This window comes from Ictidomys tridecemlineatus, chromosome 5 (assembly GCF_052094955.1).
Source record: "Ictidomys tridecemlineatus isolate mIctTri1 chromosome 5, mIctTri1.hap1, whole genome shotgun sequence".
NCBI lineage: Eukaryota > Metazoa > Chordata > Mammalia > Rodentia > Sciuridae > Ictidomys > Ictidomys tridecemlineatus.
In genome coordinates, this window is record NC_135481.1 from 39,669,506 (window position 1) to 39,697,179 (window position 27,674).

Consider the following 27,674-nt stretch of genomic DNA (forward strand, 5'->3'; position numbering starts at 1 on the left):
AATAGAAGCTGGATGTTTACATAGCTATTGTAATGAGCAGCAAGTTGGAGAGGCATTGGGGGGTCTTGAATAGTAGAGGTATGGAGATGACTAGCATCTCTGGAGCAATCTCTGTGGGCAGCTGGTAATGGTATTGCTCAACCTATAACCTGGTTTCTCAAACATTTTGCTTTTAGGATCACTTTACACTCTTAAAAATTGAGGTCTCGGGCTGGGGTTGTGGCCTATTGTTAGAGCATGTGTGAGGCACCACATATGAATAAATGAATAAAATAAAGGTCCATCAACAATTAAAAAAATTGTTTCATGGTCTCATAGCAATTTATCAGGTAGTTACTATTTGTCTTCATTTGGTAGAAAAAAATTGAGGTCTCCAGAACCAGTCATGAAGTTGCACCTCTGTGGTCCCAGACAACTTGGGAGATTGAGATGGAAGTATCACATCAGCCCTGGAGTTTGAGACTAGCCTGAGCAAGCCAGCAAGACCCCATCTAAAAAAACAAACAAAAATTGAGGTCTACAATGAGTTTTGTTTAGAGGGATTATACCTATCAATACTTGCCATATTCAAAATAAGAGAGAAATTTGTAAAATATTAATCCATTTAAAATGATAATCTCATTACCTGTTAACAGATAACATGTTTTTATAAAAATGTATATGTTATAAAATTAAAACAATAGCACACAGACTATGAGGTTCTTGTTCTGCTCCCTGGTGGAAGTGTTCTCTTCTGAGAATCAGACTCTCTGAACCCAGAGGGCCTGGAACTATAGAAACGCAGGCAGTGATGGTAAGTGAAGTCCTTTCTATTTCCACCTCTGGTTTCTTGGACCTCAGTATTCCACATGTTGGGACACAACATCATATAATAATTAATTAGGATGCATACTTCATCCTGGAGCCTGTTATCACATCATCTCTGAAAGTTGCTTCAGCTGCACCCCTGAAAGGCTGTTCTATTACAGCTCCATTCAGCTGTGGCTTCTGGTGGTCAAGTACACAGTAGGCCCTGAAGATCCTGATCATACATACACCTACTCTTTGCTATAAAGTAAGACTCTTAGTCTTTTTTTTTTTTGTAGGTGCAGATGGACAGCATGCCTTTATTTTGTTTATTTTATGTGGTGCTAAGGATGGAACCCAGTGCCTCCCACATGCTAGGCAAGCACTTTGCCACTGAGCTTCAGCCCAGCCCCAAACTCTTAGTCTTATGCATTGTTATGTGAGATCCCATGTCAGTGAGTCAAACACTCTTTAAGCCCCCATAGAGTGACCTTTGAATAGAAAAGAAAAGACCATAGCCACAGTATATACCAGTTCAAGTAAGGATGAGTAGCACAGGTGCAATAATCTGTGTGTGTGGAGGGAGTACTAGGGATGATTTAATCCAAGGGCACTCTACCACTGAGCCATACCCTCAGTTCTTTTTTTTTTTTTTTAACATTTATTTTGAGACAACTGATAAGTTGTCCAGGCTAGGCTCAAACTTGCATTCCTCTTGTCTCAACTTCCCAAATGGCTTTTAGACATGCACCACCACATCCAACAAGAACCTCATGGGGTGATGGGAATGGGAAAGACAGTAGAATGAATTGGACATAACTTTGCTATGTTCATATGTGAATACACAACCACTGTAACTCCATATCATGTACAACCACACAATTGGTAAGTTATATGCCATGTATGTACGATATGTTAAAATTCATTCTACTGTCACATATAAAAAGAACAAATTAAAAAAATAATTGAGGTATGGCTGCTTTCTGTTCCTCAGACTCCTTGTGCCAAGAGACCAGCAGGCAAGAAAAGGAAAAACTTCCTGACGGAGGTAATTGATCCTGGTTCTTTGGAAGAGACAGGGCTGCTATTACATAATAGGGTCAGGAAAGACTGTTTGGCACCCAGGGCTTCACTGGGGTCTCTCTCCATGTACACTTGTGCAATTTTGATGGAAAATGGACACATTCTGCAATATAGTTTGAAAGGGCATGGGGATTAGGAGATAAGTGGCCCTACCAAGTGAGTCCCTTAGATCAGCAGAGGGACTAGTTGAAAGTAAAGAAAATGTAGGGCTGGGGGAATAGCTCAGTTGGTAGAGTGTTTGTCTCGCAAGCCCAAGGCCCTAGGTTCAATCCCCAGCACCAAAAAAAAAAAAAAAAAAAAAAAAAAAACAACTTTCAAGAAAATCTAGAATGGATAACAGAGAAAGAGAATGATGAATATCTATCGTGACATGAAAGCTGGCTGCAGCAGTACGCACTATGGTTCATTCCATTTAATTCTTAAGTTTCCCAGAGAAAGACTATCAGCATTCTTGAGGAGCTATTCCCAGGTAGAGTAAACTCATTCTATGAACTGATAGGTCCAAGCTATGCAAAGGGGCGCATAGATAGATACTTGTCCTGCCTTTAGAACTAAGGAACTTTCCCCCAAGTTTCCAGGACTCTCTTGCTGGGCATTTCCTTCAGCTGCCAAAGGGAACTGCCTTGCCTGACTTCATGAACTTTGCTAGAGGTAGTCTGCCTGATCAATGTGGCATTCAAAGGTCCAGCCCCTTTTCCTCAGTTGGAGCTACTTCTGAAGAGTCATCCCAACCCTGTAGCTCCCTGTGGAGGTGTTGTGTGTGTGACCTTAAGCTTGATCAATTTCTTCCTCTGTTCAACCTTGACTTTCCCTACCTCAGATGTGTTTTCTCTGAAAGCATTTCCCCAGAAACTTCCTGCAAGCAATTCTCTGTCTCAAGATGTTCCTTGAGAAACCTAAGTCACCTAAGATTCTAATCTTTGGGACCCAGAGAACAGGTCTTATCCTCCGAAAGGCTGTTCTATTACAGCTCCATTCAGCTGTGGCTTCTGGTGGTCAAGTACACAGTAGGCCCTGAAGATCCTGATCATACATACACCTACTCTTTGCTATAAAGTAAGACTCTTAGTCTTTTTTTTTTTTTTTGTAGGTGCAGATGGACAGCATGCCTTTATTTTGTTTATTTTATGTGGTGCTAAGGATGGAACCCAGTGCCTCCCACCTGCTAGGCAAGCACTTTGCCACTGAGCTTCAGCCCAGCCCCAAACCTTTGTCTTCTTTCTATGCTCTGGTTCACTCCTCTGGTCCAGTAGAATGTTATGTACATCCTGAATCCTGGCTGCTGTCCATCAAATGTCCAGTTTATGTGCTTACTGAAGTAAGGCAACCTAAACAGAACTTTCAGGTGTGGTCTGCAGGCTGAGAACGAAAATGGGACTGAGTTTTCCTTGGTTCTAGAGGGCTGGCTGCACCTGGCACCTGGGGTGAAGATCTATAGAAATCCAGACTAAGGATTCTTCTTTCCCTTTTCCTACCCTCATTCCAAATCCCAGTTTGGAGGGTTCAGGAGCAGCAAGGCATAAGCAGTGTTACTGAGCTTTGCAGGTGATTATGAAGTGATATTAAGATGAAGAATCACTAGCTTGGTATTCACTTCAATCCAGCAACCTGGGAGTCTGTCTGCTTTTATTGGCAGCTTTGTCATTTGACTCAGATGGAGCTGGCTGACAGCAAAAACCCTCAGTTTTATTCACACATGCTTTCGCTAAGCCGCCACTTCTCCACCCTGTCCTTGTACAGTCGGTGCCTTGGAGCCAAGCCCAGATCTCTCAGTGAAACTCTTTCACTTTACCTAGGAGGTCTGGGCTGTTGCTACTTTTGGTCTTGAGTCTATCTCCTGACATATTCCTGTCCTCATTGCTTCCTATTATACACAAAGTCAAGGGGCTTATCCTCTGAGGCTTTTCCCAGGTCCAGATGGAAAGGTGGACCAAGACAGGAATAAGGACAGAAGCAGTTGATCGATACTGAGGACATTTCCTATGTGCTATGAACTGTGCCCACCTTAAGAAAGACATCATCTAATTCATTTCCAACAGGCAGAAAAGATAAGTGATTATGTCCAAGAACCCATGCTGGGTTAGGTGTCATGCCCTTCCTGCCTCTACAACTCTCATCTCTATGTTGGTCATCTTTCAGAGGAAAGGGAGGAAATAAAGGTGACAAGCTTGGCCCTGCAGGTTGGAGAGAGATATTAAGAGCCAGAAATATCTTGAAATTGATGAAAAGTTTATCAGATCAGAGAGCATAGGCACTTTGCCAAGATCACACAGTAAACCTTAGCTCCAGTTGAGACTACAGTCTGGGTATCTTGAGGATGGTATTCAGTGGTCACTCAGCTACACCTCCAGGTATTTTGGATCCAAAATGGCACTGCAAGGGAAATAAACACAGGACTGATTCTCCTCCACTTTGAAGTTCCATATGGTTCCAGGGGTGCTCCTAGTGGGGTTCTCTCCTGCCTGAGGGATCAGGCCCACTGTGCCTGCTACCCAGCCTTGTCCCTGCCTGCACTCACTCTCAGCTCTCAGCATTGCAGAGGGCACTGGGATCCCCAGTTGGACATACCAATGACCAGCTCCATCCTTTCCTTAGCTATGGAGGCTGAGATGGTGTGAAGCTAGTGGGAAGCTGCTTATGATCTCATGCTGATTGGGGACAGTTGGCTTCAAGTCTATAGCTGGGAGCATCCCTGACAGCCTGCCATAGGAAGGTGAGTCTAATCCCTGATCCATACAACTTCTAGTAGGAGAAAAGCAAAATCAAAGAACAATTCAGTGAAGACACTTGGAGAAAGAACAGCATATATTAAGTTGCCCCATGGCTGGGGATGTAGCTCAGTGGTAGAGCACTTGCCTAGCATTCATGAGGCCCTAGGTTTGATCCCCCACACCACAAAAATAAATATATAAAAATAATTGCCTCTTAGTATCTGTGGGGTATTGGCTCCAGGCCCCACTGTGGATACCAAAATCCAGAGATGCCCAAGATCCTTATATATTTGCACATAACCTGACATATCCTCCCATGTGCTTTAAGTCATCTCTAGATTACTGATGAGGCCTAAAACAACATAAGTGCCATGTAAATAGTCATTATACTGTATTGTTTGGGGAATAATGACAAGGAAAACAAGTCTGTACATGTTTAGTTCAGATGCAATTTTTTCCACAATGTTATTTTTGTCTGTGGTTGGTTGAATCCACAGATGCAAAATCTACAGATTTGGAGGACTGACTATATACTGAGGAAGAAGTAGTAAGAAACTGCGCCTCTTCTGCCAGTGTCTGCTAATAAATATAGAATAAACAAACTGGGTGCAGTGCTGCACATCTGTAATCCCAGCGACTCAGGAGGCTGAGACAGGAGGATTGCAAGTTCAAAGCCAGCCTTAGCTATTTAGCAAGGTCCTAAGCAATTTAGTAAGACCATATCTCAAAATAAAAAAAATAAGTAAAATAAAAAGAGCTGGGGATGTGATTCAGTGGTTAAGTGCCCCTGGGTTCAATCCCTGGTATCCCTTAAAATATATATCAGTAAACAAATATTCAAAATAATAATAATAATAATAATATGTAGGCACTGTTAAATACTTTGTATTTCTTATGTTATTTAATCTTTTCAACTCCCTCAGGAGGCATTATTAACTCCGTTTTGCAGATGATAAAGACAGGGTGTAGAAAGATTCAGTATCACAAGATAAACCAGCTGGTAATGGCTGGGTCCTTAGAGTGTGAGTGTAACTGGGAAACAGACCCCAGAGGATGTAGCAACTAAGCCATCTGAATCCCAAAAGAGAAGCTAGCCATGGCCTGGGCACACACACAGCAGGCTCTGGAATCCCACTGTCCTCAGGCCAATTGTGGTATCAAGGAGGAAAATAACCTAATGGGACTCTTCCTTTGTTTGGCTGGTAACCGAGGTACCTGGAGATCTGAGTTCAATTTCTATAACTAAACTTCTCTGTTAAACAAGTTGAGAAACCATAGCCCAGCGTCTTCACACAACACTAACAAGTGAAAAGGAGAACTTGGGACCTGTTCCTGGGAGGCAGCAGTTGAATATCAGTTCTTATGGTCTTCTGTGGCCCGAAGCTCCCAAGCGCTGCAGCATGTGTGTCTCTGGGGATCACAAATGACACAGATCTTCCAGCAACTTCTCTGAAGATCAACTTCCCTGAGAGTTGTCTTTCCTGAGCCCACACCCTTTTCCCCAGGAGTCACCTCCCCATGCCACCCCAGTGTGCCCAGCAGGGGGCATCCTTGCCCTTCCACTGCCCACCCTGGGGGCCATTGCCTGGTGAGTCCTTCACCCATCTTAGCCTAGGAACCTAAAGCCAGTTTCCTAAACGGTATTTATGTGACTTCCCTGATTTTCTCCATACCTACTCTACTATTATTTACATATTTTTCTTTGTCAACATACATAAATCTTTTTTGTTTTTTGTTCTTCTTTGAGACGGTCTCACTGTGTTACCCAGGCTAGCCTCAAAATCCTGAATTCAAGTGATCCTAGTGCTTCAACCTCTTGAGTAGTTGGGACTACAGGTGTGCATCAAGTTGGGTGACTTAAATGTATTTTTAAAAGATAAAAGGCCTTTTTGACAAAGGTCATCTAAGCTGCTCTGCTTGCTGCCTGGACTTCCCACACTCATAGGTCTGGCTTTGCAGGAAATCAGGATATGGGCAGGAGAGGACAAGCCCCCCACCCCCCATGGAAGTCACAGGTGCGGTCATAAGAATGGTCCAGGCAGTGCCACGACTGGGTAAAGACATGTGAGGCTTTTTCTGTGAAGACAGGGCCTGAAATTGAAAGAACCAGAGTGAAGAATCCTGAAATGTTTGAAATGAGGGGAGTAGTTGTCCCTCACTCCCCCAGCCTGAGGGAGTGGGAGGGACTGTCTTTCCAGATAGAAGAGCAGACTGAGGGCAGCAGGGCAAAGAGGGAGGGGCTTTGTGCTGGGGCCAGATCCGCTGCAGGTGACAGGTGCAGGGGCTTTGGGAAAAGGCAGGGATTTCCCTTGCAAAATCCATTCAAACAGAGAAGGAACCTGATCCCAGGGAGAGAATCAGAACATGTGGGGAAACCTAAGGGGCCCCTCAAGACTGGAAAGAGGGAGTAAAGAGAGACCTTGAAGGGTTAGAGCACTGTCACCTGCAGGAGTTTCCAACCTGTTTTCCAGGAGGCTCAGTTGGGCCTTGCTCCAGGTTTCATCCCCCTGGTCTCGATTGCTTTTCTAGGCATTATTCCCATATTAGGAACCCCCTTAGTACTAAGAGATTTTCTGGTTCTTATTCTCACTCAAGTGTCCTCCCTCTGCCCCAGCCCCCACCACCCCTTCTGTGCTGGTCCTGACCTGCAGAGGCAGTTCCTGGGCAGGGCAAGGGTCTCATAATTGTTAGAGGTAGCACTAAGGCCCCTGATGGGACCTAGGGCAGAAAGCCAGGCCTGAGAGGAAGGAAGTCATGGGTAGAGCTCCTTGCCTACTCATAGGGTGATAAGAGGAGTAGGTTAGGCAAGAGGAAGTGGGCTGGGGCTGAGCTGGGCTGGGACTGAACTCCCTGGGACAGGGGCAGTGAGAGAGTCATGCACCCTAAATAGGGCCCAGAGCCGAGCCTCTCCAGTCTGGAGGAGCCATCCTGCCACAGGGGCTGTCACCCAGGCCCCTGGCTATGCAGCAGAGGAAGAACAGCTGGTAGTAGTGCTCAGTGGAAGCTGTAGCAAAGGGCTGCTCCAAGCTGTGTGAGATGGTGGCTGGTGGCTGGTCAGTGAAGGCTGCAGGCCTCACAAGGCCCACAGGGAGTCTTGTGTGAAGGGCACGATTGCCTCACCTGGCCCTCATTTTCATGGAGAGGAAGCACTGAGAAAGAGGAGCTTGGTGTACTGCTAATTTTGCTTAATGTTTTGCTAACTTTGCTTATTCAAAACACTGAATCCCAGCTGGACCCAGACCCCATCCCCACCGCCCACCTCCCAGGGTGATCCCACCCTCTAGGGATAGACCCCTGCTGGACTTCTCTTATGAACTCTCTGCACCCCCTCTTCAGTCCAAGACTGGTCAACACCATCCCCTCCAGGCGACCATATTGCTCTTTTTTTAGTCCTTTGGTCAAATCTGACAAAGGACAACTTCTGGGACTGAGAGGTCCTGGCTCCAGGCGACCAGACCGCATGACCTGCCTCTGGGTTTTAAGCAGCACAGAGAAGGAAGCCATAAGCAGGAAGTGCTGAGGCACAGGGTGAGGGCGGGGGCTTCAAGGAGGGGAGCCCAGCCTCCCTGGGCAGGAGCAGTGACTGCAGTCCCTTGCTGCAGGCAGGGTGGGAGGAGGCTGATTTACAAAGCAGATGCGCCTCTGACTGGAGTTCTGGGCCCTGCACCCAGCCACTGCCATCCCGTGAGCTATAAGAGCACCCAGACATCCAGACCAGCTCTGGGCGGGTGCCATATAAGCCTAGCCTGGCTCCCCCTCCTGTAGGCCTGCCTTTTTTTCTCCTGCCTGCTGTGTCTGCCCAGCCTCTCCAAAGAGGGACTCTTGGCACCATGTCTCTGCTGAACCCTGTCCTGCTGCCCCCCAAGGTGAAGGCCTATCTGAGCCAAGGGGAGCGCTTCATCAAATGGGACGATGTGAGTAGGCAGGGGCCTAGTCTGCTGGGGCACAGGGTGGCGGGGGCCTGGTTGCTAGGGGGCTCTGCCTGGGGTAGATGGTTGGTTTATGTCTGCTAGGACCCAGGCGCCTGTGTGGTTTGGCCAGGCAGCTGACACAACTGCTGGGATAAACAAGCCTAGAGATGAGGGTGCGTGGCCCTGGCAGCTGGGCCAAGGCTCATAGAAGTGGTTTCTTTGGTCTAAATCTGTCTTTCCCAAAGCCTGACGCCCCTCCCCTGCCCAGAGAAGAACAGGGCTTGGTTGCTCCTGGCTTCAGCATCAATAGGAAGAAAGTGTGCCCCAGAGCTTAGAGCCAGAAAAAGAGGTGAGCCAGCACTACCCCCAGCTTAGACACCCTGCTGTTGCTCCAGCAGAGGGCCCAGAGTCCCAAACCTGTCTTTTTCACCCCTCTCTATGGGATGTACTGGCCCTGTCCCATAGGAACGCTGCTCTCCCCTGAGCTGCTGTGGGGTCTCCAAGAAAGCCCCTGGACCCACGTGAGAACTGGAGGCTCCTTCTCCTAGGGGCCTGGGAAGGAATTGACTTCTGCTTCCTCTCATGGGCTCAGCCTTGCTCCATGACGCCAGCAGCATGTCTGCAGGGGAAGGGGAAGGCACTGTTGAGCTGTACCCCTGCTTCCACTGCATCTGCTCCTCCCAAAACTGGGACCTGCTTGCCAGCCTCTGGTCTTCCTGGACCCTAAAAACATTGCCATTGGTCAGGGATTCTCTTGGGCCAGAGAGAATGATAATATAGGGACTCTCCTTCAGGGAAGGGAAGTTGGCTACTGGGCTGGCCAGCCTAAGAGAGTGTTGTTGGTCCTGGAAAAGAAATGATGGTTCATCTCTGGAGGAGAGGGCCTTAAGTCTGGCTTGTCCAGCTTATGGGTGAGATGAGAAGATCTGGGCCTATGCCTTTCATAGGCTGAGGAATCTGGTCTTGGCTATGGGGAGGGGCCCTCGGGTGAGACACTTTCAATTTCCCTAGGAGTGTTGTGGTTCATGTGGCATGGTGGTAGCATGAGGATGGCATGTGCCAGGAGTCTGTGGAATGAGGGAAGTGGCTCAGAATGAAAAGTGATGTGGCTTCTCTCAGTTCCTCTGGACACTGTGCATAACCTGAATGGGAAGAGGGTCACCATGGGTGGGGACCTGCTATGTGCCCTTCTCCCCAACCTGCATCTGGTTGGCCCCTTCCCCTTCCAAAGGTGGAACACTACATATTCCCTGGATCCAGACTTGTTCGAGCAAAAAGTTCCAAGCCTAGTAGCAGGGCACATGCCCCTGTGAAACATGCCCCTTCTCAGACTGCTTTCAGCATAGTTAGCAGATGGTAAGGGTATGTTGTACCATGTTGAAAAAGCACAATGCCTGGGATAATCAAATCCTGACTCCAGTCTCTCCTTTCTAGTCTCTCGCAGTCCCTCCAGACGTAGTGGAGGGACAAGTTCTCCTCCTGGCTGTGTAAACAAACTCAGCTAGCCATGATACTTTCACCCTTAGGTAGTAGTCCAATGGTCATGATGGTCAAAACTTGGTCCTATTTGAGAAACTACTTAGAATCAAAACTCAGACCTTGTTTATCATTGCACCAGGCCCTCCAGGAATGGTTTGGGGCACAGGTAGGGTGGCTGCAGAGCCTCTACATGGGGCAAGTGGTGAGATTCTCTTTTCCTCTTCCTCCTCTTCCTCCAGGACCAGGTGAGGAAGGGGTAACAAAGTTCTTTCTTGAATGGTACTGGCTACTGGCATAAACAGGGTCAGGCATTCTGAGCCTGACAGAGGTTTAAAGCATTTCCCCCCCTCTATTGGACCCTTTTAATAATTCTTGCAAGACCCTCCATTCTGAACTGAGGTTCTCTTGCTTGGGTCCCCTGACATCTCTATTTCAGGCAATTACTTCTTTAGCCCTTTGTGGACCCTTTCCCCTTCCATTCCCCACGGACCCACTCTGGACTCCAACGACACACTTTCCATTCTTGGGGCATAGACTCATTCAACACACCAGCATCTCTCTGATCTGCCTTGCACAAAGTCAGTGCATGTCACCTACTTGGTGTCCTGGTCAGGAGGATGGTCCAGTCCATTATACCCCACAGTTGCAGGAGTCACAAGAGCTCTCCAAAGAGAGCTGAAACTCCTCCCTAAGTTTGAGGTGAGGGGTGAGGTACCTCAACCCTCCCTTGTGGGGGAAGGGACTGGAGCTTATAGCACTGTTTCATTCAAAATTGCCTGTTGCAAAAATCTTTTCCCCAGACTCTAAACACCTCTGATCTGAGAACATTTCTTTGATAATTTCCTTTGTAAATTCTGCATTTGTCTGTAGTAACTACAAAGCCTCATCGGAAACTTCAATTTTAATATATTGTTATATTCACATGCAAAGCCTGTTAAAAGTTAGCCTAGGTGCTCTGTGAATAGAACAGGGACTTAGAAGGTGAGACCATTCATGCATTCATTCACTTGCTCATTCAGCAAATCCCAAGCTCGAGCACCGAGCACCAAGCTCATGGTCTAGCTCAGGCTTATGGCCCTGGAGTCCATCCGTTCCTGGAATTTCCCTAGAAGTGCTTCTAGGTCAGTGAATACTAATGATTATAGCACACTTCAGAGAAGACTTTCCTGAGGGATGAGGTGTAGTCTGATTCTTGAAGGTATTTCAGGCTGAAGTGCTTCAGTTTTGAGGTGGGAAGGCACTTGGTGGCTATGGGGCCATTGACTGGGGACAGTCATGGATGGAGGATGGGTATGTGAGGAGTTAGGAAGCAGTTGGATTGTACAGGGTCTTGGTAGTGGGTTCAGGAATTAGGGTCCTTGATTCTCATTGTGTTAAGTTCTCCTAGGTGGAAGCAGGGAGTCTTGGGGACAGGCATTCTATCCCTTTACTGGAACCGTGATGCTTGAAAACATGATGAGGTGGGGAACAACCAGGACCTTGTTTGGGGTCTAGAGAGAACACTTCTATTTGGGGCTTAGAGAGGAAGCCTCTTGTCTTCTGGAAACGCTATCTCCAGCCCTCAATCCCTCCCATCTTAAGGAAATGCATTCGGATTCCTGGGACAAGCACCTTCTAGGAAGATGAACTCTGAAACCCTTGCCCTGGGCCAGGGAAACTTGGCCTGAGGTCTCAGGACAGACCCCTTCTCTCTGCAGGAAACTGCAGTAGCCTCCCCAGTTATCCTCCGTGTGGATCCCAAGGGCTATTACTTGTACTGGACCTATCAGAGTAAGGTGAGGCAGCCCCTACCTACCAAGCCCCTGGGCTCTTGCTCGTCCAATGAGACCAACCAGACTCTTGATAGTATGGGGTAGAGGCGTGGATGCTGGGGAGTAAAGAATGGCCTGAAAGGGTGGTTCTGGGGGCTTCTATACAGGTAGAGTTGTTCACTCTGGGAGAGAGAATATAGTCATTTTAAACACGGCTGCTGCAACCCAGTTGCTCCAACCTTAACATCCCCTAGAGAGACACAGGGGAAGGAAAAACAGCTGCTACGGAAGGGCTCTGCTTTGCCAGTGGCTCTGGATTACCTAAAGGCTCAGAGGTCAGAGAAGAGCCTTGGTAATCAGGCAGAAGGAAGGAACAGCAGTGTGGAGAGATACTAGGATGCTGAGGAGAAGCTTCAAACCATAGCTTCTGTGCCAGAGAAGGGATAAACTGAGAAGTAGGGAGGAAGGTCTTCATGATAGAAGAACCTAGTTGGTGGGAAGGGAAGGTTGGGGTCCAGGTGGCTTTAAGAAGCCTTGGTATCTAGAGAGGGTAGTTGGCCAAGATTTGAAGGGGTGTGGAAGCTCCTGGTTCTGTTTTTCATTCTCGTTCTGACCTTTTTGTCCCACATTCCTTCTTTGTTCTTACTGGGAGCTCCCTTCCAGGAGATGGAGTTTCTGGATATCACTAACATCCGGGACACCCGCTTTGGGAAGTTTGCCAAGATTCCCAAGGTAGGTGGTCTCAGAGCGGCCTAGGCTCATCATGGTGGCCAGATCCATGGGGCAAGATCAGGAGTCCCTGTGAAGATGAGAAGTCTGATCTCTGGAACAAAGGGAATAGTTCCTGGGCTGGGCAGCAAGGACCCAGCCAGAGCCAAGGAAGGGTGTGGCTGCTCCTGGGCTCACCTGGGCACCATGAGCAGAGATAGTGAGAGTGTGGGAAGAGAGGGGATAGCTCCTGTTCCCAGAGTACCCCAGACTGCCCAGGAGGTATTGCTTACACCTAGCCCCATACTGATTTGTCTATATTTGCCTAATGCTGGTAGGAAAATTAGAGGAAGGGATTAGAGGGAAGCAGGATTCTCTGACTCTGGGAGCTAAGAATCCATCTTCAAACAAAAGTGGCAATCAAAACACAGGACTCACACTGCCTTAGCTAATGTCCTCCTGTGGGCCTCTCATTTTTACCCTTTCTACTCCTTTCTACTAGAGTCAGGCTTTGGGAGATGCCCAGGCCTGGTTCCTAGGATAGGGTAGGATTTTGCTCTAGTGGGCCACAATTCAAGTGGATGAGGGGGAGGGACAGGGAAGGCTCATTGGGGAGGGATGAGAGCATGCCTCCAACCCTCATCACTTGTAACAGAGCCAGAAGCTCCGGGATGTCTTCAACATGGACTTTCCAGATAACCACTTCCTGCTGAAGACACTCACAGTGGTGTCCGGCCCTGACATGGTGGACCTCACCTTCCACAACTTTGTATCCTACAAGGAGAACGTGGGCAAGGTGCACAGAGAATGCCTGGTCTGGGTCTTGACACCTGGGATAGCCTGAACTTCCTGAGAGACATAGGCTATGGTGTGGTTAGGGGCACCCTTGTGGTCATGGGCCTGACCACTGGGTTCTGTGGTCCTACAGGATTGGGCTGAAGATGTACTAGCTCTGGCCAAGCACCCGTTGATGACCAACGCCCCCCGCATCACCTTTCTGGACAAGATGTAAGTGCCTGTCCACCTGGCCTTAGCTCTGGGGCCAGGCATGCCTGCCCCCAACCCTGATGGGCTGCTTTCTGTTCCTCCAGCCTGGTGAAGCTCAAGATGCAACTGACCCCTGAAGGGAAGATTCCTGTGAAGAAGTGAGTCTCCCCAACTCCCTCCCCATACTTCAACCTAGCTCCCCAGGCCTTCTCTTTCCAGCCATGACTCCTCTTTGCCTGGTGCCTTTCTCTGCTTCTTCAGTTTTTTCCAGATGTTTCCTGCTGACCGCAAGCGGGTGGAAGCTGCTCTCAGTGCCTGTCACCTGGCAAAGGGGAAGGTGAGTAGTTATCCACCCGCAGCCCATTCACCAAATTCTCACTCCCACGAGAGAACAACTTGGCTAAGAATGATGGAAAGTGGAACAGTGTAGAAATGGCCTTGCAGTGCCACCAATAACCCCCAATAACAACTAACCCTAAAGCCATTGGTTTCTTATACTAGGCACAGATGTGGGACCAGGGCAAAAAGGATGAGATGCTGGGTTCAGAGCAGGTCAATGTGTATCCCACACCTCTGGATGGCAGAGTTGGGTTGCAGCAGTTGATGGACTGTTAAGGGTCAGCAGTAGAAATGGTCAGTGTGTTTTCAGCCTGAAAGAGTGAGATAAGGTCAGCTGGGGCAGGAGGCTGCCTGCAGCCATCTGACAGCTCAGGAAGAGACTATTCTGCAGGGCTCTGGAGAGAGGACCAGAACCAAGGGTGGAGGCTGTCAGGACACAGACTTCAACTCAAGATAAAAATGAATTTTCCTCTTTCTTTTTCATTAGGTAATTAATTTTTCATTACAAGCTGCAAGCAGATTCACCCCATGAGGTACCTTATGTGAATTACCAAAAGGGATCCCTCCAGGCAGATATGGCTCTGAGTCAGGGTTCAAGCCTGGCCAGGGAAGTAGATCTCAGTCCTCTGTCCCCTTTGGCCATGTAGGTCATTACCTGCACTCCATGGAGTATTTTCTCTTAGTAAGAATTTAGAATATTATAAATAAATAAAATGAAGCCCCTGCTGGTCTCCTCTCTTTATGAAATCAGGAGGAGCTTTTCCCCCACAATCACATAACTGTGGAGTTGGTGACACCCAAGTGCAATCAATCACACTGGATTCAAGAATGGGGTGGGGGAGTGGTGGTCCTCACAGCCTGCACTGCTTGTCTGTGGGTATCAACTCATCCACTCTCCTTTTCTCTTCCTTCCTGAATTAATTCTCACCTTCGCTATGTCCTCCTTATTTATCTGCTTTCCTTCAGTCCCAGTTGAGGCTATTGATCAGTCTTGGCTTGGAGCTGCAGCTGCAGAGGCAGAGAAGAGCTTGGGGAGATCTCGTCAGGCTCTCTTGCTCATTCCTTCTGCTCCAAACTAAGACCAATATTGGCTTTCCAGTGTGATCCTGAAAGACAGGATTAATTTTGTTGTTGTTGTTGTTCTTGGAGGGGAAAGGGGACAAAATACAAAGGCACAGAATCCATGATTACTACTAATTTCTTTTCTGCTTCTACTTTTATAGATTTGCCTCTTATGGACATTTCACATAAATGCAATCATACAGTGTGTAGTCTTTGACATCGGGCTGCATTCAGTTAGCATAATGTTTTCCAGGTTCATCCATGTTGTAGCACGTCAGTACTTCATTCCTTTTTATTATGGAATTGTATTCCATTGGATGTATATATCACATTTTATTTTTTCTCTTCATGAGTTGATGGACATTTTGGTTTTTTCCACTTTGGGGCTATTATGAATAATGCTGCTATGAACACTTGTGTACATGACTTTGTGTGGATTTGTTTTCAATTCTCTTGGCTATATATGTATGGGTGAAATTGTTGGGTCATATGGTAACTCTATATTTAGCATTTTGAGGAACTGCCAGACTGTTATCTAAAGTAACTGCACCATTTTACAATCCCACCAGCATTGTACGAGGGTTCCATCTTTCCCACATCCCACCAACGCTGTTACCGTCTTTTATTTCAGCCATCCTAGTGGGAGTGAAGTGTATCTCATTGTGGTTTTCATTTGCATTTCTCCAATGACTAATGATGTTGAGCATCTTTTCATGTGCTTATTGGTCATTTTTATATCTTCTTTGCAGAAAGATCTATTCATATCCAGTGTCCATCTTTCAATTGAGTTGTCTTGATTGTTGTTATTATCTCTTATCAGATATCTGCTTTGCAGTTTTTTTTTAAATCACATTCTGTGGATTTTCTTTTCACTTTCTTAATGGGGTCTTTTGGAGCACTAAAGTTTTAAATTTTTATGAAGTCCTTTCTTTCTTTCTTTTTTGGTCCCTTATGCTTTTGATGTTCCCAACTATTGTTGAATTATCTATTTCTCCCTGCAGTTCTGTCAGTTTTGGCTTCTTGTATTCCAGAACTCTGTTGTTAGGTACATACATGTTTATATTCAGACTACTTCTTTTTTAATTTTTAGTTTTTAGTTGTAGATGGACACAACATCTTTATTTATTTATTTTTTATGTGGTACTGAGAATCAAACCCAGTGCCTCACACATGCTAGGCAAGTACTCTACCACTGAGCCACAACCCCAGTCCCTCAAACTACTTCTTTTTGTAAAATTTCCTTCCCTTTTTTAAAAAAAGAAAAATATAGCCCTCTGCTCTGGAAAACAGTCACTCACTTCTCACTTCTCCTTGCTCTGGTCATTCTTAGTTCCAATTCTATTCTAGCTAAGGAACTAGCCATTGTCCAAAACCAGAGTCAAAGTAAACTAGCTAAGCATGCTATCTGATCAGTAATCAGGGCTTTTCTCAAAGGTGCTGAGGATGTCAGTTCTCTGTCTGTCTAATTTGAGTACCTTCTCTGATCAAGTCACCTTGCCCAGAGCTGGGCTTAGGTTGTGGGTCTTAGCTCTGAGTAGGTGGGGACAGAGATAATAAAGTGTCTGTTCCCTCAGAATGATGCTATCAATCCTGAGGACTTCCCAGAATCTGTCTACAAGAGTTTTCTCATGAGCCTCTGTCCTCGGCCAGAAATAGACGAGATCTTCACTTCCTAGTGAGCTTCTTGGGCTGGGCCCCTCTTGGGGAGGAGTGGTGGCTGGCAATTGCCTCCTCCCAATTGCCCTTTTGGGAATCAGGAACCTTCACTGGAGAAGTGGGTTATCAAGCATCCAGGCCCAAGGGATATGGACCTGTGCTCTTTTCTCTGGACTGCAGCCATGCTAAGGCCAAACCCTACATGACCAAGGAGCACCTGACCAAATTCATCAACCAGAAACAGCGTGACTCTCGGCTCAATTCCTTGCTGTTCCCACCAGCGAGACCTGAACAGGTGCAGGGCCTCATCGACAAATATGAACCCAGTGGCATCAACGTGCAGAGGGGTGAGGACTAAGGGCCTGCTTCCCCTGGCAGCTGGACTGAGCCCTGGCAGCTGTCCTGCCCTGGCAGCCAGGATGCAGCCCTGATAGCTATCCTCTGTCCCCAGGCCAGCTGTCACCTGAGGGCATGGTCTGGTTTCTCTGTGGGCCAGAGAACAGTGTGCTGGCCCAGGACAAGCTGCTGCTCCACCATGACATGACGCAGCCTCTCAATCATTACTTCATCAACTCCTCACACAACACCTACCTGACAGGTGGGCCCTGGCAACCTGTTGCTGACCTCTCCTTTGACAGGGCCTGCTCCCATTCCCTAGTTCATCTTCAGATGTCATCCACATGCCACTGACCCTGCCAATAAGACAGATCATGATGGGGAGTGGGGGCTTGCCTGCCCTTGAGTGATGCCCCTGCCCCTTCCCCGTCCTGGCTCAGCCGGCCAGTTCTCAGGCCTTTCCTCGGCTGAGATGTACCGCCAGGTGCTGCTGTCTGGCTGCCGCTGTGTGGAGCTGGACTGCTGGAAGGGGAAGCCCCCTGATGAGGAGCCCATTATTACCCATGGCTTCACCATGACCACAGACATCTTGTTCAAGGTGAGACTCTGGGTGGAGGTGGTAGCAGTGGTAGTTGGGAAAAGTCTTTTTGAGGCTAAGAGAATGAAGCTAGACAGGAGGAATTCTGGAAAGTTTCAGATCGGTGTGGAGACTACAGGGACAGAGGGGATGGGGGGCGTCAAGAGAGGCCATCAGTCTTATGTATGTATTGAGACTGGGGAGTGAGGAAAGGTACCATGGGGAGGGGCAGCCAGAACACTGACCTCTCTGCTGAGCCCCCTTCTCCTCCAGGAAGCTATTGAAGCAATTGCAGAAAGTGCCTTTAAGACCTCTCCCTATCCCGTCATCCTGTCATTTGAAAACCATGTGGACTCGTGCGTATCCAGGCCCATGCAGCTTCATTCTCTACCTGGTTCCCAATCTCTGCTTGCAATTGCCTCCCTAGCTGTCCCCGGCCTCTAGCCATCAGTCTGGCTCTCTCCCAGATCTCAACAGTTTCCTGGGAACCCCAGATTCTCCAGTGTGTGGCCCTGCCCCCCCCCGCACCTCCTGGGCCCCTGAACTGGGTCATCTAGGGAAGAAAAAGATGGACAAGAGGGTTGGGGCTGAGCTGTTGAACTCCCATTCTCACTTCTGCTTCCTACAGACCCCGCCAACAGGCTAAGATGGCCGAGTACTGCAGGACGATGTTTGGGGATATGCTGCTCACAGAGCCCTTGGAAAAATTCCCAGTGAGTGAAGTCTGCTGTCAGGCCTCTGGGCCTTGGGACAAATGGGTGCCAGGTTAGGGAAGTGGTGTCTCCAAAGACACTGGGATTCATTTGGCTGGATTGTGAGGCTCGGATCCTGTCATATGTCAAGTGTCAGGCACTGTGCTAAACTCTAAGGTATATTATCGACCAGTTTTTTTTTTTTTTTAACCCTCTAGTGATGGGATGGGCAAGTGACCAGGCCATCACACCAGTGGTTGTTATGGGGGTGCCTGGGGCATACCTGCTCTGGTCTTAGGGGATCAGGGAAGGCTTCCTAGAGGAATGCTGGCTAAGCTGGGACCTGAAGGACACAACAGGTTTAACTCAGTGAAGAGTGGGGAAAGGGTGTTCTAGGTAGATGGAGCAGGTGAAAGAGAACAGCATTGCTGGGAACAGGGATAAGTTTGGCCAGGTAGGAGTTTAATACAAAAGGGCAGGGGTGAGAGGTGACGCAAGGAGAACAGTGGATGGCAGAGGGAACATGGCTTGGCATTGGGGAGCTCAGTGTATACCCCTCCCCTCTACACAGCTGAAACCAGGCATCCCTCTGCCCAGTCCTGAGGACCTCCGGGGTAAGATCCTCATCAAGAATAAGAAAAACCAGTTTTCTGGTTCAGCAGCCCCCAGCAAGGAGCCTAGTGGGGAGGCTGAGGGCAATGGCCTGCCCAGGGCCCCAGTGGGCGAGGACACAGGTAAGTTACGTGAAAAGAGTGGGGTGGGGCCCGGGCATCTGGAGTAGGAGAGGGTCAACACTTGGCGGAGCCTGCCAGTGGGTGCTGACAGAGCTGTGTGTGGCAGTGTGGGCTGGTGAGGAAGGGTCTGAGCTGGAGGAGGAGGAGGTGGAAGTGGAAGAGGAAGAGGAGTCGGGAAGCCTGGATGAAGAAGAGATGAAGAAGATGCAGTCAGATGAGGTGTGTGGGGACATCCCAGCCCCTCTGCCATCTTCTGCTGCACAGCCCTCTGGGTGGGGCACAGAGCTGTAATCTGGCCTCCGTACTATCCTCTTCTCCGCACTCCCCTCTGCTCCCTAGGGCACCGCAGGCCTGGAGGTGACGGCTTATGAAGAGATGTCCAGCCTAGTTAATTACATCCAGCCCACTAAGTTCATCTCTTTCGAGTTCTCTGCCCGTACGTTAGCATGGGGCTGGGGGTGAGGGGAGGACTGGTCAGGTTCAGGAGAAGATGGTCCTCAGACCAGTGCAGCTCGACGGGTGGGATTGGAAGAAGGGGGATTTCCCCTTTCCTTGGATTTGGGGCCCTGTCTATAAATATCCAGTCAAGGAGTCAGGCAAGGCTTATTTAAGTGGCAGTGGCTCCCAGTCTCCCAGCACTGTAGAGAGGAACTTGGCAACAAACAGAATGTTCTGGAGTGTGTTGGTGGCAGGCAGGTTGTTGTGACAGGTCACCTCAGTCAAAGCCTGCCTAGGGCTCCTGCAGTCTTCTCTGGGTTTTGTGGCTTCAGGGTTGAACTGCAGCCAGGGCTGGCCCAAGTCCAGAAGTCCTGGCCCTGGGGGATGAGACATCCCGGGAGCAGGCAGAAAGTAGAGAAAACTGCCCATGCACACTGCTCTGTTTACCCTTCCCATTTTGCATACACTACCCCACCACTGTTTTCCATGATCTTCCTGGGACGTATGCCCAACATGTGCCTCTTGCCCTCTGTGCATGCCCCCAACATGAGCATCTTTTCCGAAGACTTCCGTGCACAGTTGGGCCTCTTCAACATTGACTCCTCATCCCTGATGGCACAGCCTGCACCCCCATCCAAGCACATCCACGGCATACACCATGGTGAACACCTCTCTTCCATGTGTTCAGCTATTGCCTACATGCCTCACTCCCTGTGCACATCACGGCATGTGCTCATGCTTTGCATGTGCACAGACAAGCGTGTACACGCAACATGCTCAGGCATACTCCTGACACACTAGGCTCAGAACAAATACATTCCCCACAGCCTCTTGCATCCACACATGCAGCCCTCTCTCTCTGGGACTGTGACACCTTTCCCATCCCTATGCTTGTCCACTGTGAAGACCTTTTACTCCAACACACAGTTCCCTATACATTTCTTCCAGAGGTCAGTCCCTAAACTCCCAGGTTTCCATGGAAATGCTGGGTTAGAGACATCTCTGTGTTGAAGGGATAGACAAACATGGACTCCCCTTTCCCTTTCTCCTCTTCATAGAGAAGAACCGAAGTTATGTCATCTCCTCCTTCACGGAGCTCAAGGCTTATGAACTGCTCTCCAAGGCCTCTGTGCAGTTTGTGGAGTATCCTTGAGGCTTTAATAAGCTGGGGGTGGGGCGCTCTGAAGGGAGGTTTGGGAACGGGACTCTCTGTGTAGGCTGTTGGGTCCTTTTGGTGGAACAGCCTTGGCTGGGCTCCTATACTCAGAGGCAGCTACAACAAGCGCCAGATGAGTCGCATTTACCCCAAGGGCACTCGCATGGACTCCTCCAACTACATGCCCCAGATGTTCTGGAATGCTGGATGCCAGATGGTTGCCCTCAACTTCCAGACGATGGGTGAGGAACTCCCAGCCCCTGAGAACTCTCTCTGGGGCCTTGCCTATTTCACCTTTGCCCCTCCCTGGGGGTCTTAGGAACAGACTGTGTGTCCAATGCACTTGTTTTGGCTCTGGGAGCATGCCAGAGCACTTGGGGGTGTAAATACATTGGCTCATGCCAATGCGGTTGCTCGTGTGTGAACAAGTATGTGAAGAAACCAAGCGGCTGGCTTGGGTTCTGGACACTCTGCCTGGTTGTGTCTGTGGGAACCCCTGCTTCACCTGCCCCAATGCCCACTGTGAGCTTGCAGCCTGGTGGAATCATTGCTTCTTGCTGACCCCAAGTTGTGGACCCTTCCTGAGAGATCAGATAACCCAAGGAACTAGGCTGAAACCCAATCTCCCCATTCTCAAGACAAGAAGGGCTGGGAAGTGCAGGAGACAGGGCACAGACCAGGGCCAGGCCTTCCTCACTGTGTCTCCTCACTTCCCCCCAGACCTGCCCATGCAGCAGAACATGGCACTGTTCGAGTTCAACGGGCAGAGTGGCTACCTCCTCAAGCATGAGTTCATGCGTCGACTGGACAAGCAGTTCAATCCCTTCTCGGTGGACCGAATTGATGTGGTGGTAGCCACCACCCTTTCTATTACGGCAAGTTCAGAGGTGGACAAGTAGCTGGGAGGGCTGGGGTCTTTAGGAGAATGGCCCAGGAGCCCACCCCTCTACCCCCCAGACCCCTCCCCTAATATCTGGAAGACTTCAACCCAGCCATTTCTTGCAGTAGCAAGTTGCCTTGGAAACTGCCTCCTCCTCAGTACTGGAGGCTGCCTCTTGGTCCCCATGGAAACCATGGGGAAGGGCTGAGGCTGAGGTGGGGGAGGGGAGAGAGTGGGCAGAGCAGGCCAGAGCCCAGGGGGAGGTGGGGTGCACACCTCTTCCCTGAATGCTGGGAGCACCTTGGTCCTCAGAGCTCAGCTGTAACCCTTGATCCACATGGCTGCTTCTCCGTGGCCAGAACTGAATGGGGCTCTTCACAAGAAGGAATTCTTTAGTGTAAGGAGCCAGAGGCCTAGGTACTTAGGGAAGAGCCTGGGTGGGGGATCTGATGCTGGCTTCCCCTGGGTCCCCATTCCCAGGTCATCTCTGGGCAGTTCCTGTCAGAACGCAGTGTGCGCACCTATGTGGAAGTGGAATTGTTTGGTCTTCCAGGGGACCCCAAGAGGCGCTATCGCACCAAGCTGTCACCCAGTCCCAACTCCATCAATCCTGTGTGGAAAGAGGAGCCTTTTGTTTTTGAGAAGGTGAGGGTAGGGCAGGGCAGGGACTGGGGTCTGCCCCTAGTCCTTGACCTCTGTTTATAGATAAGAGGAAATAAAGGGGTCTCCTTGATCTTCCTCCTCCTCTCCCTGCCCCTCACCTGTACCCTCCTGAGTTTCAAGAATCCCAAACTCAGATTTACAAAAGCTTGCTTGGCTGGCAGTTGCGTGTGTGTGTGTGTGTGTGTGTGTGTGTGTGTGTGTGTGTGTTGGTGGGGGGCAGGGGCGTTCATGTGTATATGTTAGAGGCAAAAATGTAAACTCTCAGTTCAGGGCTCAGGAACCTGGGCTCAGGATCCTGGAATCTTTTGCTCCTGTTGAACACCAGTTGCAAAGTTACTAAGAATTTTCTGCCCCAGGCTCTCACAGCCCTGGGCTGCATCTCCAGTCCTTCACTCTGTGAGACCAGTCTTGCATGAACTGTAAGGATATCTATGTACGTGACTGAGGGTGCTCTCTGTCATCACCATATCTGGTAACAGCTACCATGTTCTCACACTGACATTGAAACTTCTGGAGCCAGGGAGGCGGGCAGCTGGATTCCCCTGTCCCCTCCCAGCCTGACCTGTCCTAAACCCTCCCTAGATCTTAATGCCTGAGCTGGCTTCCCTCAGGGTGGCTGTGATGGAGGAAGGCAATAAATTTCTCGGCCACCGCATCATCCCCATCAACGCCCTGAATTCTGGTAAGGAATGTGTTTTCTGTTTTCATTCTTTCCAGGAGTCTGCATCAGGGGCCAACCCACAGGTGGGACAACTTTAGGGAGGAGGCCCTGAGACCCTACCTAGCTTCCTCATGTTATCAGCTCTAAGGAGTGGGATAGGAATGGTATCTCCCCAGGAACCTGACAGGTGGAAACTCTGTCACCTAACAGAATGTTCATAATTTTCTGGAACTACTGGCATAGTTTTCTGAGCATCTGACACTTATGGAGACTTAAAATGTGCTAAGGGCTTATAACACATTTTAACTCAATCCTCACAATAACCACATGAGGCAGACACTATTATCCTATTTTGTAGATGAAAAAAAGTCTCAGAGAGTTAAGTAACCTGCCCAAGGATGCACAGTCAGGGAGGTGTAGTACTAGACTCAGAATTGTCTCTCTGATCTTAAAGCCAGAAGTCTTAAGTGCTGGACTTTTTTGTATGTAGTACTGGACAGGAATGGGCTCTGGCTCACTGTTCACCCCACTCTATCCAACAGGATATCACCATCTGTGCCTGCACAGTGAGAGCAACATGCCCCTCACCATGCCTGCGCTGTTTATCTTCCTGGAGATGAAGGACTATGTACCTGACACTTGGGCAGGTAGGAAGCCCATGACATGCTAGGAGACCCAGATATCCATTCCTTTTCCTCCCATTAACCCAGCCTCAAAAGTGGAGTGGTACAGGGGCTCCTGGGGTAGGCAAGGACAGGGGAGGCTTCCAGGTCCATCTTCACACACACCATGTTGGTAATGCCGTATGCTCCCAGATCTCACCGTTGCCCTCGCCAACCCCATCAAGTTCTTCAATGCCCATGATAAGAAGTCTATGAAGCTCAAGGAGGCCATGGGAGGTGTGCCTGAGGTCTGTGTTGCCTGGATCACTGCCAGGGACCCCCAGGAGCTTTGCCCCCTCTTTGGGAGGTTGGAGTAAAGGTAAAGTACCCGCTTAAGGAAAGAGGGCTATTGAAGCCACCTTTCTAACTCACTCTCCCTATGCAGAAGCCCTTCTCATCCATAAGTCCAGTTGCTCACCAAGTAAATGGAGCATCAGCTGCCCCAGCAAGCAACGGGTCAGCAGGTAGGCACTTTGGGGTCTGATTACCTTTTGGAGGGGCCTCCACCTCTTGGACTGCACCTATAGGCCACAAACGATGGAGATTTTCACCTGGGGAGGGAAGGGCTGAAGCCTCAAGACTGAGAAAGTACACTGCAGGGGTGCCCATACTGCGACCCTCAAGGAGCAGGGAAGAGCCTAGTTGAGCCAAGGGATGCTCAGGGCATCTGCCAGTCCATCCTGTGCTCTTACAGCAGCCACGGCCAGGGCCAGGGAGGAGGCCCCCAAAGAAGCTGTGGGTAAGACCTGCTGAGCTCCTGTGTTCTTGGGTATGAACCCGGGGAGGACTTGGGGCTCCTGGGGGTTCAGCAGGCCCCCAGGGGCGGTCTGAGTGCCTGTGCACCTCATCCGTGCTTCCGCAGAGCCGCAGACCACTAGCCCCGAGGAGCTGCGCGAGCTGAAGGGCATCGTGAAGCTGCAGCGGCGGCACGAGAAGGAGCTTCGGGAGCTGGAGCGGCGAGGCTCGCGGCGCTGGGAGGAGCTGCTGCAGCGCGGTGCGGCGCAGCTGGCCGAGCTCGGGCTGCCCAGCACTTGCAGCAAGCTCCGCCCGGGAAAGGGCTCCCGCAAGAAGAGGTAAGCGCAGCAGCGGCGGGCGGCACGCCTCTCTCCATGAGCCACCACCCGGGACTCAGGGCCTCTTCCCGCATGGCCTCTGCAGGACCCTGCCCTGCGAGGAGACTGGTGGGACCGCCCGGGGTGAGGGCACTGAGGACGCAGACTCACGTGTGCGGGAACTGAAGGACAGGCTGGAGCAGGAACTACAACAGCAGGGCGAGGAACAGTACCTGTGCATTCTGAAACGCAAGGAGCAGCATGTGGCTGAGGTGCCAGGCAGGGGACAGAGCACAGTCCAACCAACCTCACCCACTCCCAATCAAGGGCTTCTCACTGAGTCCATGCTTCCTTCCCCACAGCAAATGGCTAAAATGATGGAGCTGGCCAGAGAGAAACACGCTGCAGAGCTGAAGACCCTCAAGGAGAACTCAGAGATGTATGGCTGCCTCCTTTGCACACCTCTCCCTGCTCTCTGGGCTGCAAAACATCTCCCTCATGCCTGTCTTCCTGCAGTGACACCAAAGAGATGAAGAAAAAGCTGGAGGCCAAGAGGCTAGAGAGAATCCAGGCCATGACCAAAGCTGCCTCTGACAAGATGGCCCAGGAGAGGTGAGCCTTGGAGGGGAGGCCCAACCCTGAGAAGACTCCACTCCCTGTAGGGGAAAAAAAAAAAAAAAAAAAAAACTCCCTACAAGTGGATCCTAATTCACTTCCCGGAGATATGCCTCTTCCTTAGCTCCTGAAGAAGATCCCACCTCTTTCACCTCCAATCAGAAAGTGTCATTAGGCAAAACACAGATGTCAACACTACTTGATCAGAGAGGAGCATTGGAGGGAAAATCAAGCATGCAGAGAGGGAGGTGAAGCCTTGGGACATCAGCCTGTCCATTCTGGCAGCTCTGCTCCCCACCTGTGCTTCCCGTGGATGCCCTGAAGGACATTATGTTTTAAGAGAAAGTTGTCCCACCAGAGAGCCCCAGGGCTCCATGACCCCCTCTATCTCCCTTGGGTTCCCAAGGTTGCTCCTCTGCTTGTTCCTGGCCCTCTGAAGTTCTCATTGCCTATACCCTGAGAGTTCATCCCACCCTCCTTTCCACAGGAGCCTCCTCCCCTTTCTAAAATTCCCATTATACTAACAGGCTGAAGAGAGAGATTAACAACTCCCACATCCAGGAAGTGGTGCAGACCATCAAGCAGGTGTGTAAGGGTTGTGTCCTTCCTAAACACCCTCTTGATAGATGGGGTAACCATAGGCCTTTCCTTTGCCCTTAGGACATGGTGCCACCCAAAACTGTCTGTGCAACCCGGGATGTGAGGGGGCATCCCATCTGGCTTGCGTGTGGAGGCTGGGGTACCAGCTTAAAGGGCTCTGCCTCCAGCTGGCTTCCCTAGGTGAAGATTGTAGGAGCTAGCTGGCCAGGGGAGGTGTATGAGGGGACCTCCCAAAATACCAAGGAGAGGAAAGAGGAAGGAAAGTCCTGCTAAGATTGGACCCAAAGCTTCTCTGGGGATTGCCAACCACAGAGACAGAGCAACCATGGGCCGTGTCCTGAGTTTATACCAGGCTGCATGCCAGGTGCTTCACAGGAGCTATCTCACGTAATCCTTCACAATCCTGTGAGCCAGGTGCTATGAGCTCATTTTACAAATTGATAAAAGTACCCAAAGGTTAAGCAACTTGTCTCAAGTCTTACAGCTATTTAGCTGGGATTAGAGCTGGATTCCAACCCAGGTTGCCTGCCTGTGCCACCCTGATTCCCTGCCTCTCACTAAACCCAGATGACTGATACCCTGGAGCGGCACCAGGAAAAGCTGGAGGAAAAGCAGGCAGCCTGCTTGGAACAGATCCAGGACATGGAAAAGCGGGTAACAGGACCACTGGCTTGGTTCCAGCAGAGATGGATAAGCTCCAGGGTGGGAAGGGGCCCTGTTCCTGGGGGAAACTCTGGGAGAATCAAGGAAAGGGAAATGTAGTTCCTCACCAATGGGTCACAGACTTGTTTTCAAGGGATCCCAAAATGCTTTCAAATGAGGCAGCTCTGCAGATCTCTTTGCTTGATCCCTCTCCTGAGAGACTCCCTGATAGGCTCCACTACCCATCCCCCCAACTCCCAACCTAGTCTTCTGGAAGCTCTGAAGAGACCAGGCATCTCCTTGTTCCACTGTCCAGAGTAGGGAGGGTGGACAGGGCCCCTTCCTGAGCCAGGCTGTGATCCTTGCTGTCCCCACAGTTCAAGCAAGAGGCATTGGCGGAGTATGAGGCCAGGATGAAGGGCCTGGAGGCTGAGGTGAAGGAGTCGGTGAGGGCCTGCCTCAGGGCCTGCATCCCCTCTGAGGCTGAGGACAAGCCTGAGACAGTCTGTGAAGCCTCCAAGGAGCCATGTGGCCAGGACCCACTCACAACCATGGCAGACATCCAGGAAAGCCGCCTCTGATGTCCCCATTCCTTTGGGGGCATTTATCAAGGATGTTCAGACCTTTCTGTAGGATATGGGTCCATCCTCCAGGAGGAAAAAGCTCCAACACCTTAAACTGTAGGAAGCCAGGGTTCCCTTGCATGTTGCAGCCCTCTCCTCAACAGCCAGGCTAGAGGAGAGGCAGGAATCAGGTCCTATCAGAGCAGGGGCCCAGCTGAGGCCTAAAAGTCTTCTCTAAGCTGATTTCCTACTAGATATTCTTTCCCTCACTTCTTGATGAGTGTTATCTATTTGTTGACTATGGACCAGGAGGTGGGATCCCTGGCTACATTTTACCTTTCCTAGTGTGCAACTGGTGCTGTCCCACTTGGAATTCGGTTTTCTCTCTTGGAGGGATGGACCTGCCTACCTGGAACCTCTACTCTTGCATCTGTGGTTCAAGCAGGACCAAACCCCAACCCCTCCTGCCATAATGAGGGCACTAGGCTTCTAGGCCACATCTTGAGTAGGTAGTGTGTGGTCAGCTCCATGAGATAGAGCCTGTTACTACCTTAAGAATCCCTGGAGACAACTGTTTCCAGAAAGTTCCTGCCCTTATCTCCTGCTTTGGGGAACAGGAGGCTGACAGGCAAAAGCTACCTCAGCAGACTGGCCCTCAGCTGCTGAGATACGTGGGGCTGGGGCTGATGTTGAGAATGGAGGTTGGCCTCCAGGGCTCCTACCCTGAACCTGGCTCTCCCCTTTCCCTAGACCTGGGGGTGGGTACTTCCTACCATGCATTCCACTAAGGTTGCCTGACAAGGTCAGCATCATTTTCCCTTCTGAATTTGTGGTTTATTTATTTTTCTCCTTCCTACTCCTACTAAAGAACCATGACCCAACATTTCCTGCCTAAGCCTGGCCTCTGTTCTCCATCTAGGAAATGGGGGA

The 27,674-nt window shown here is 49.8% G+C and overlaps 1 protein-coding gene across 4 annotated transcripts; it reads left to right on the plus strand.

The window, feature by feature from the left end:
- The first annotated feature begins 8,140 nt into the window (after positions 1 to 8,140).
- On the plus strand, positions 8,141 to 27,625 carry Plcb2 (phospholipase C beta 2). 4 transcript variants are annotated; one of them, XM_040276288.2, is made up of 32 exons: positions 8,147 to 8,494; positions 11,668 to 11,745; positions 12,385 to 12,453; positions 13,085 to 13,225; positions 13,358 to 13,437; positions 13,521 to 13,574; positions 13,678 to 13,753; positions 16,392 to 16,492; positions 16,654 to 16,820; positions 16,925 to 17,071; positions 17,250 to 17,407; positions 17,660 to 17,742; positions 18,015 to 18,099; positions 18,650 to 18,812; positions 18,919 to 19,031; positions 19,152 to 19,248; positions 20,309 to 20,393; positions 20,524 to 20,648; positions 21,127 to 21,281; positions 21,767 to 21,931; positions 22,532 to 22,631; positions 23,153 to 23,257; positions 23,426 to 23,520; positions 23,658 to 23,736; positions 23,970 to 24,011; positions 24,135 to 24,345; positions 24,431 to 24,596; positions 24,687 to 24,763; positions 24,841 to 24,936; positions 25,467 to 25,524; positions 26,107 to 26,193; positions 26,559 to 27,625. In XM_040276288.2, the coding sequence occupies exons 1-32, from the start codon at positions 8,411 to 8,413 to the stop codon at positions 26,760 to 26,762; spliced, it is 3,546 nt and encodes a 1,181-aa protein (XP_040132222.1). In that variant the 5' UTR covers positions 8,147 to 8,410; the 3' UTR covers positions 26,763 to 27,625. The 4 variants fall into 4 exon arrangements, 3 of the variants coding, with proteins under 3 accessions (XP_040132222.1, XP_005316455.1, XP_077905940.1); XM_005316398.5 differs by having other exon boundaries at positions 8,148 to 8,494; positions 23,967 to 24,011; XM_078049814.1 differs by lacking the exon at positions 23,970 to 24,011 and having other exon boundaries at positions 8,148 to 8,494.
- The last annotated feature ends 49 nt before the right edge of the window (positions 27,626 to 27,674 follow it).

What these genes read in the sequence shown, in the direction of transcription:
- Plcb2 (XM_005316398.5), top strand. Translation starts at nt 8,411, where the DNA reads ATGTCTCTGCTGAACCCTGTCCTGCTGCCCCCCAAGGTGAAGGCCTAT. An exon ending in ACACAACACCTACCTGACAG is followed by an intron (nt 17,072 to 17,249) that starts GTGGGCCCTGGC and finishes GTCCTGGCTCAG; the next exon opens with CCGGCCAGTTCTCAGGCCTT. An exon ending in AGGAGCAGCATGTGGCTGAG is followed by an intron (nt 24,597 to 24,686) that starts GTGCCAGGCAGG and finishes CCTTCCCCACAG; the next exon opens with CAAATGGCTAAAATGATGGA.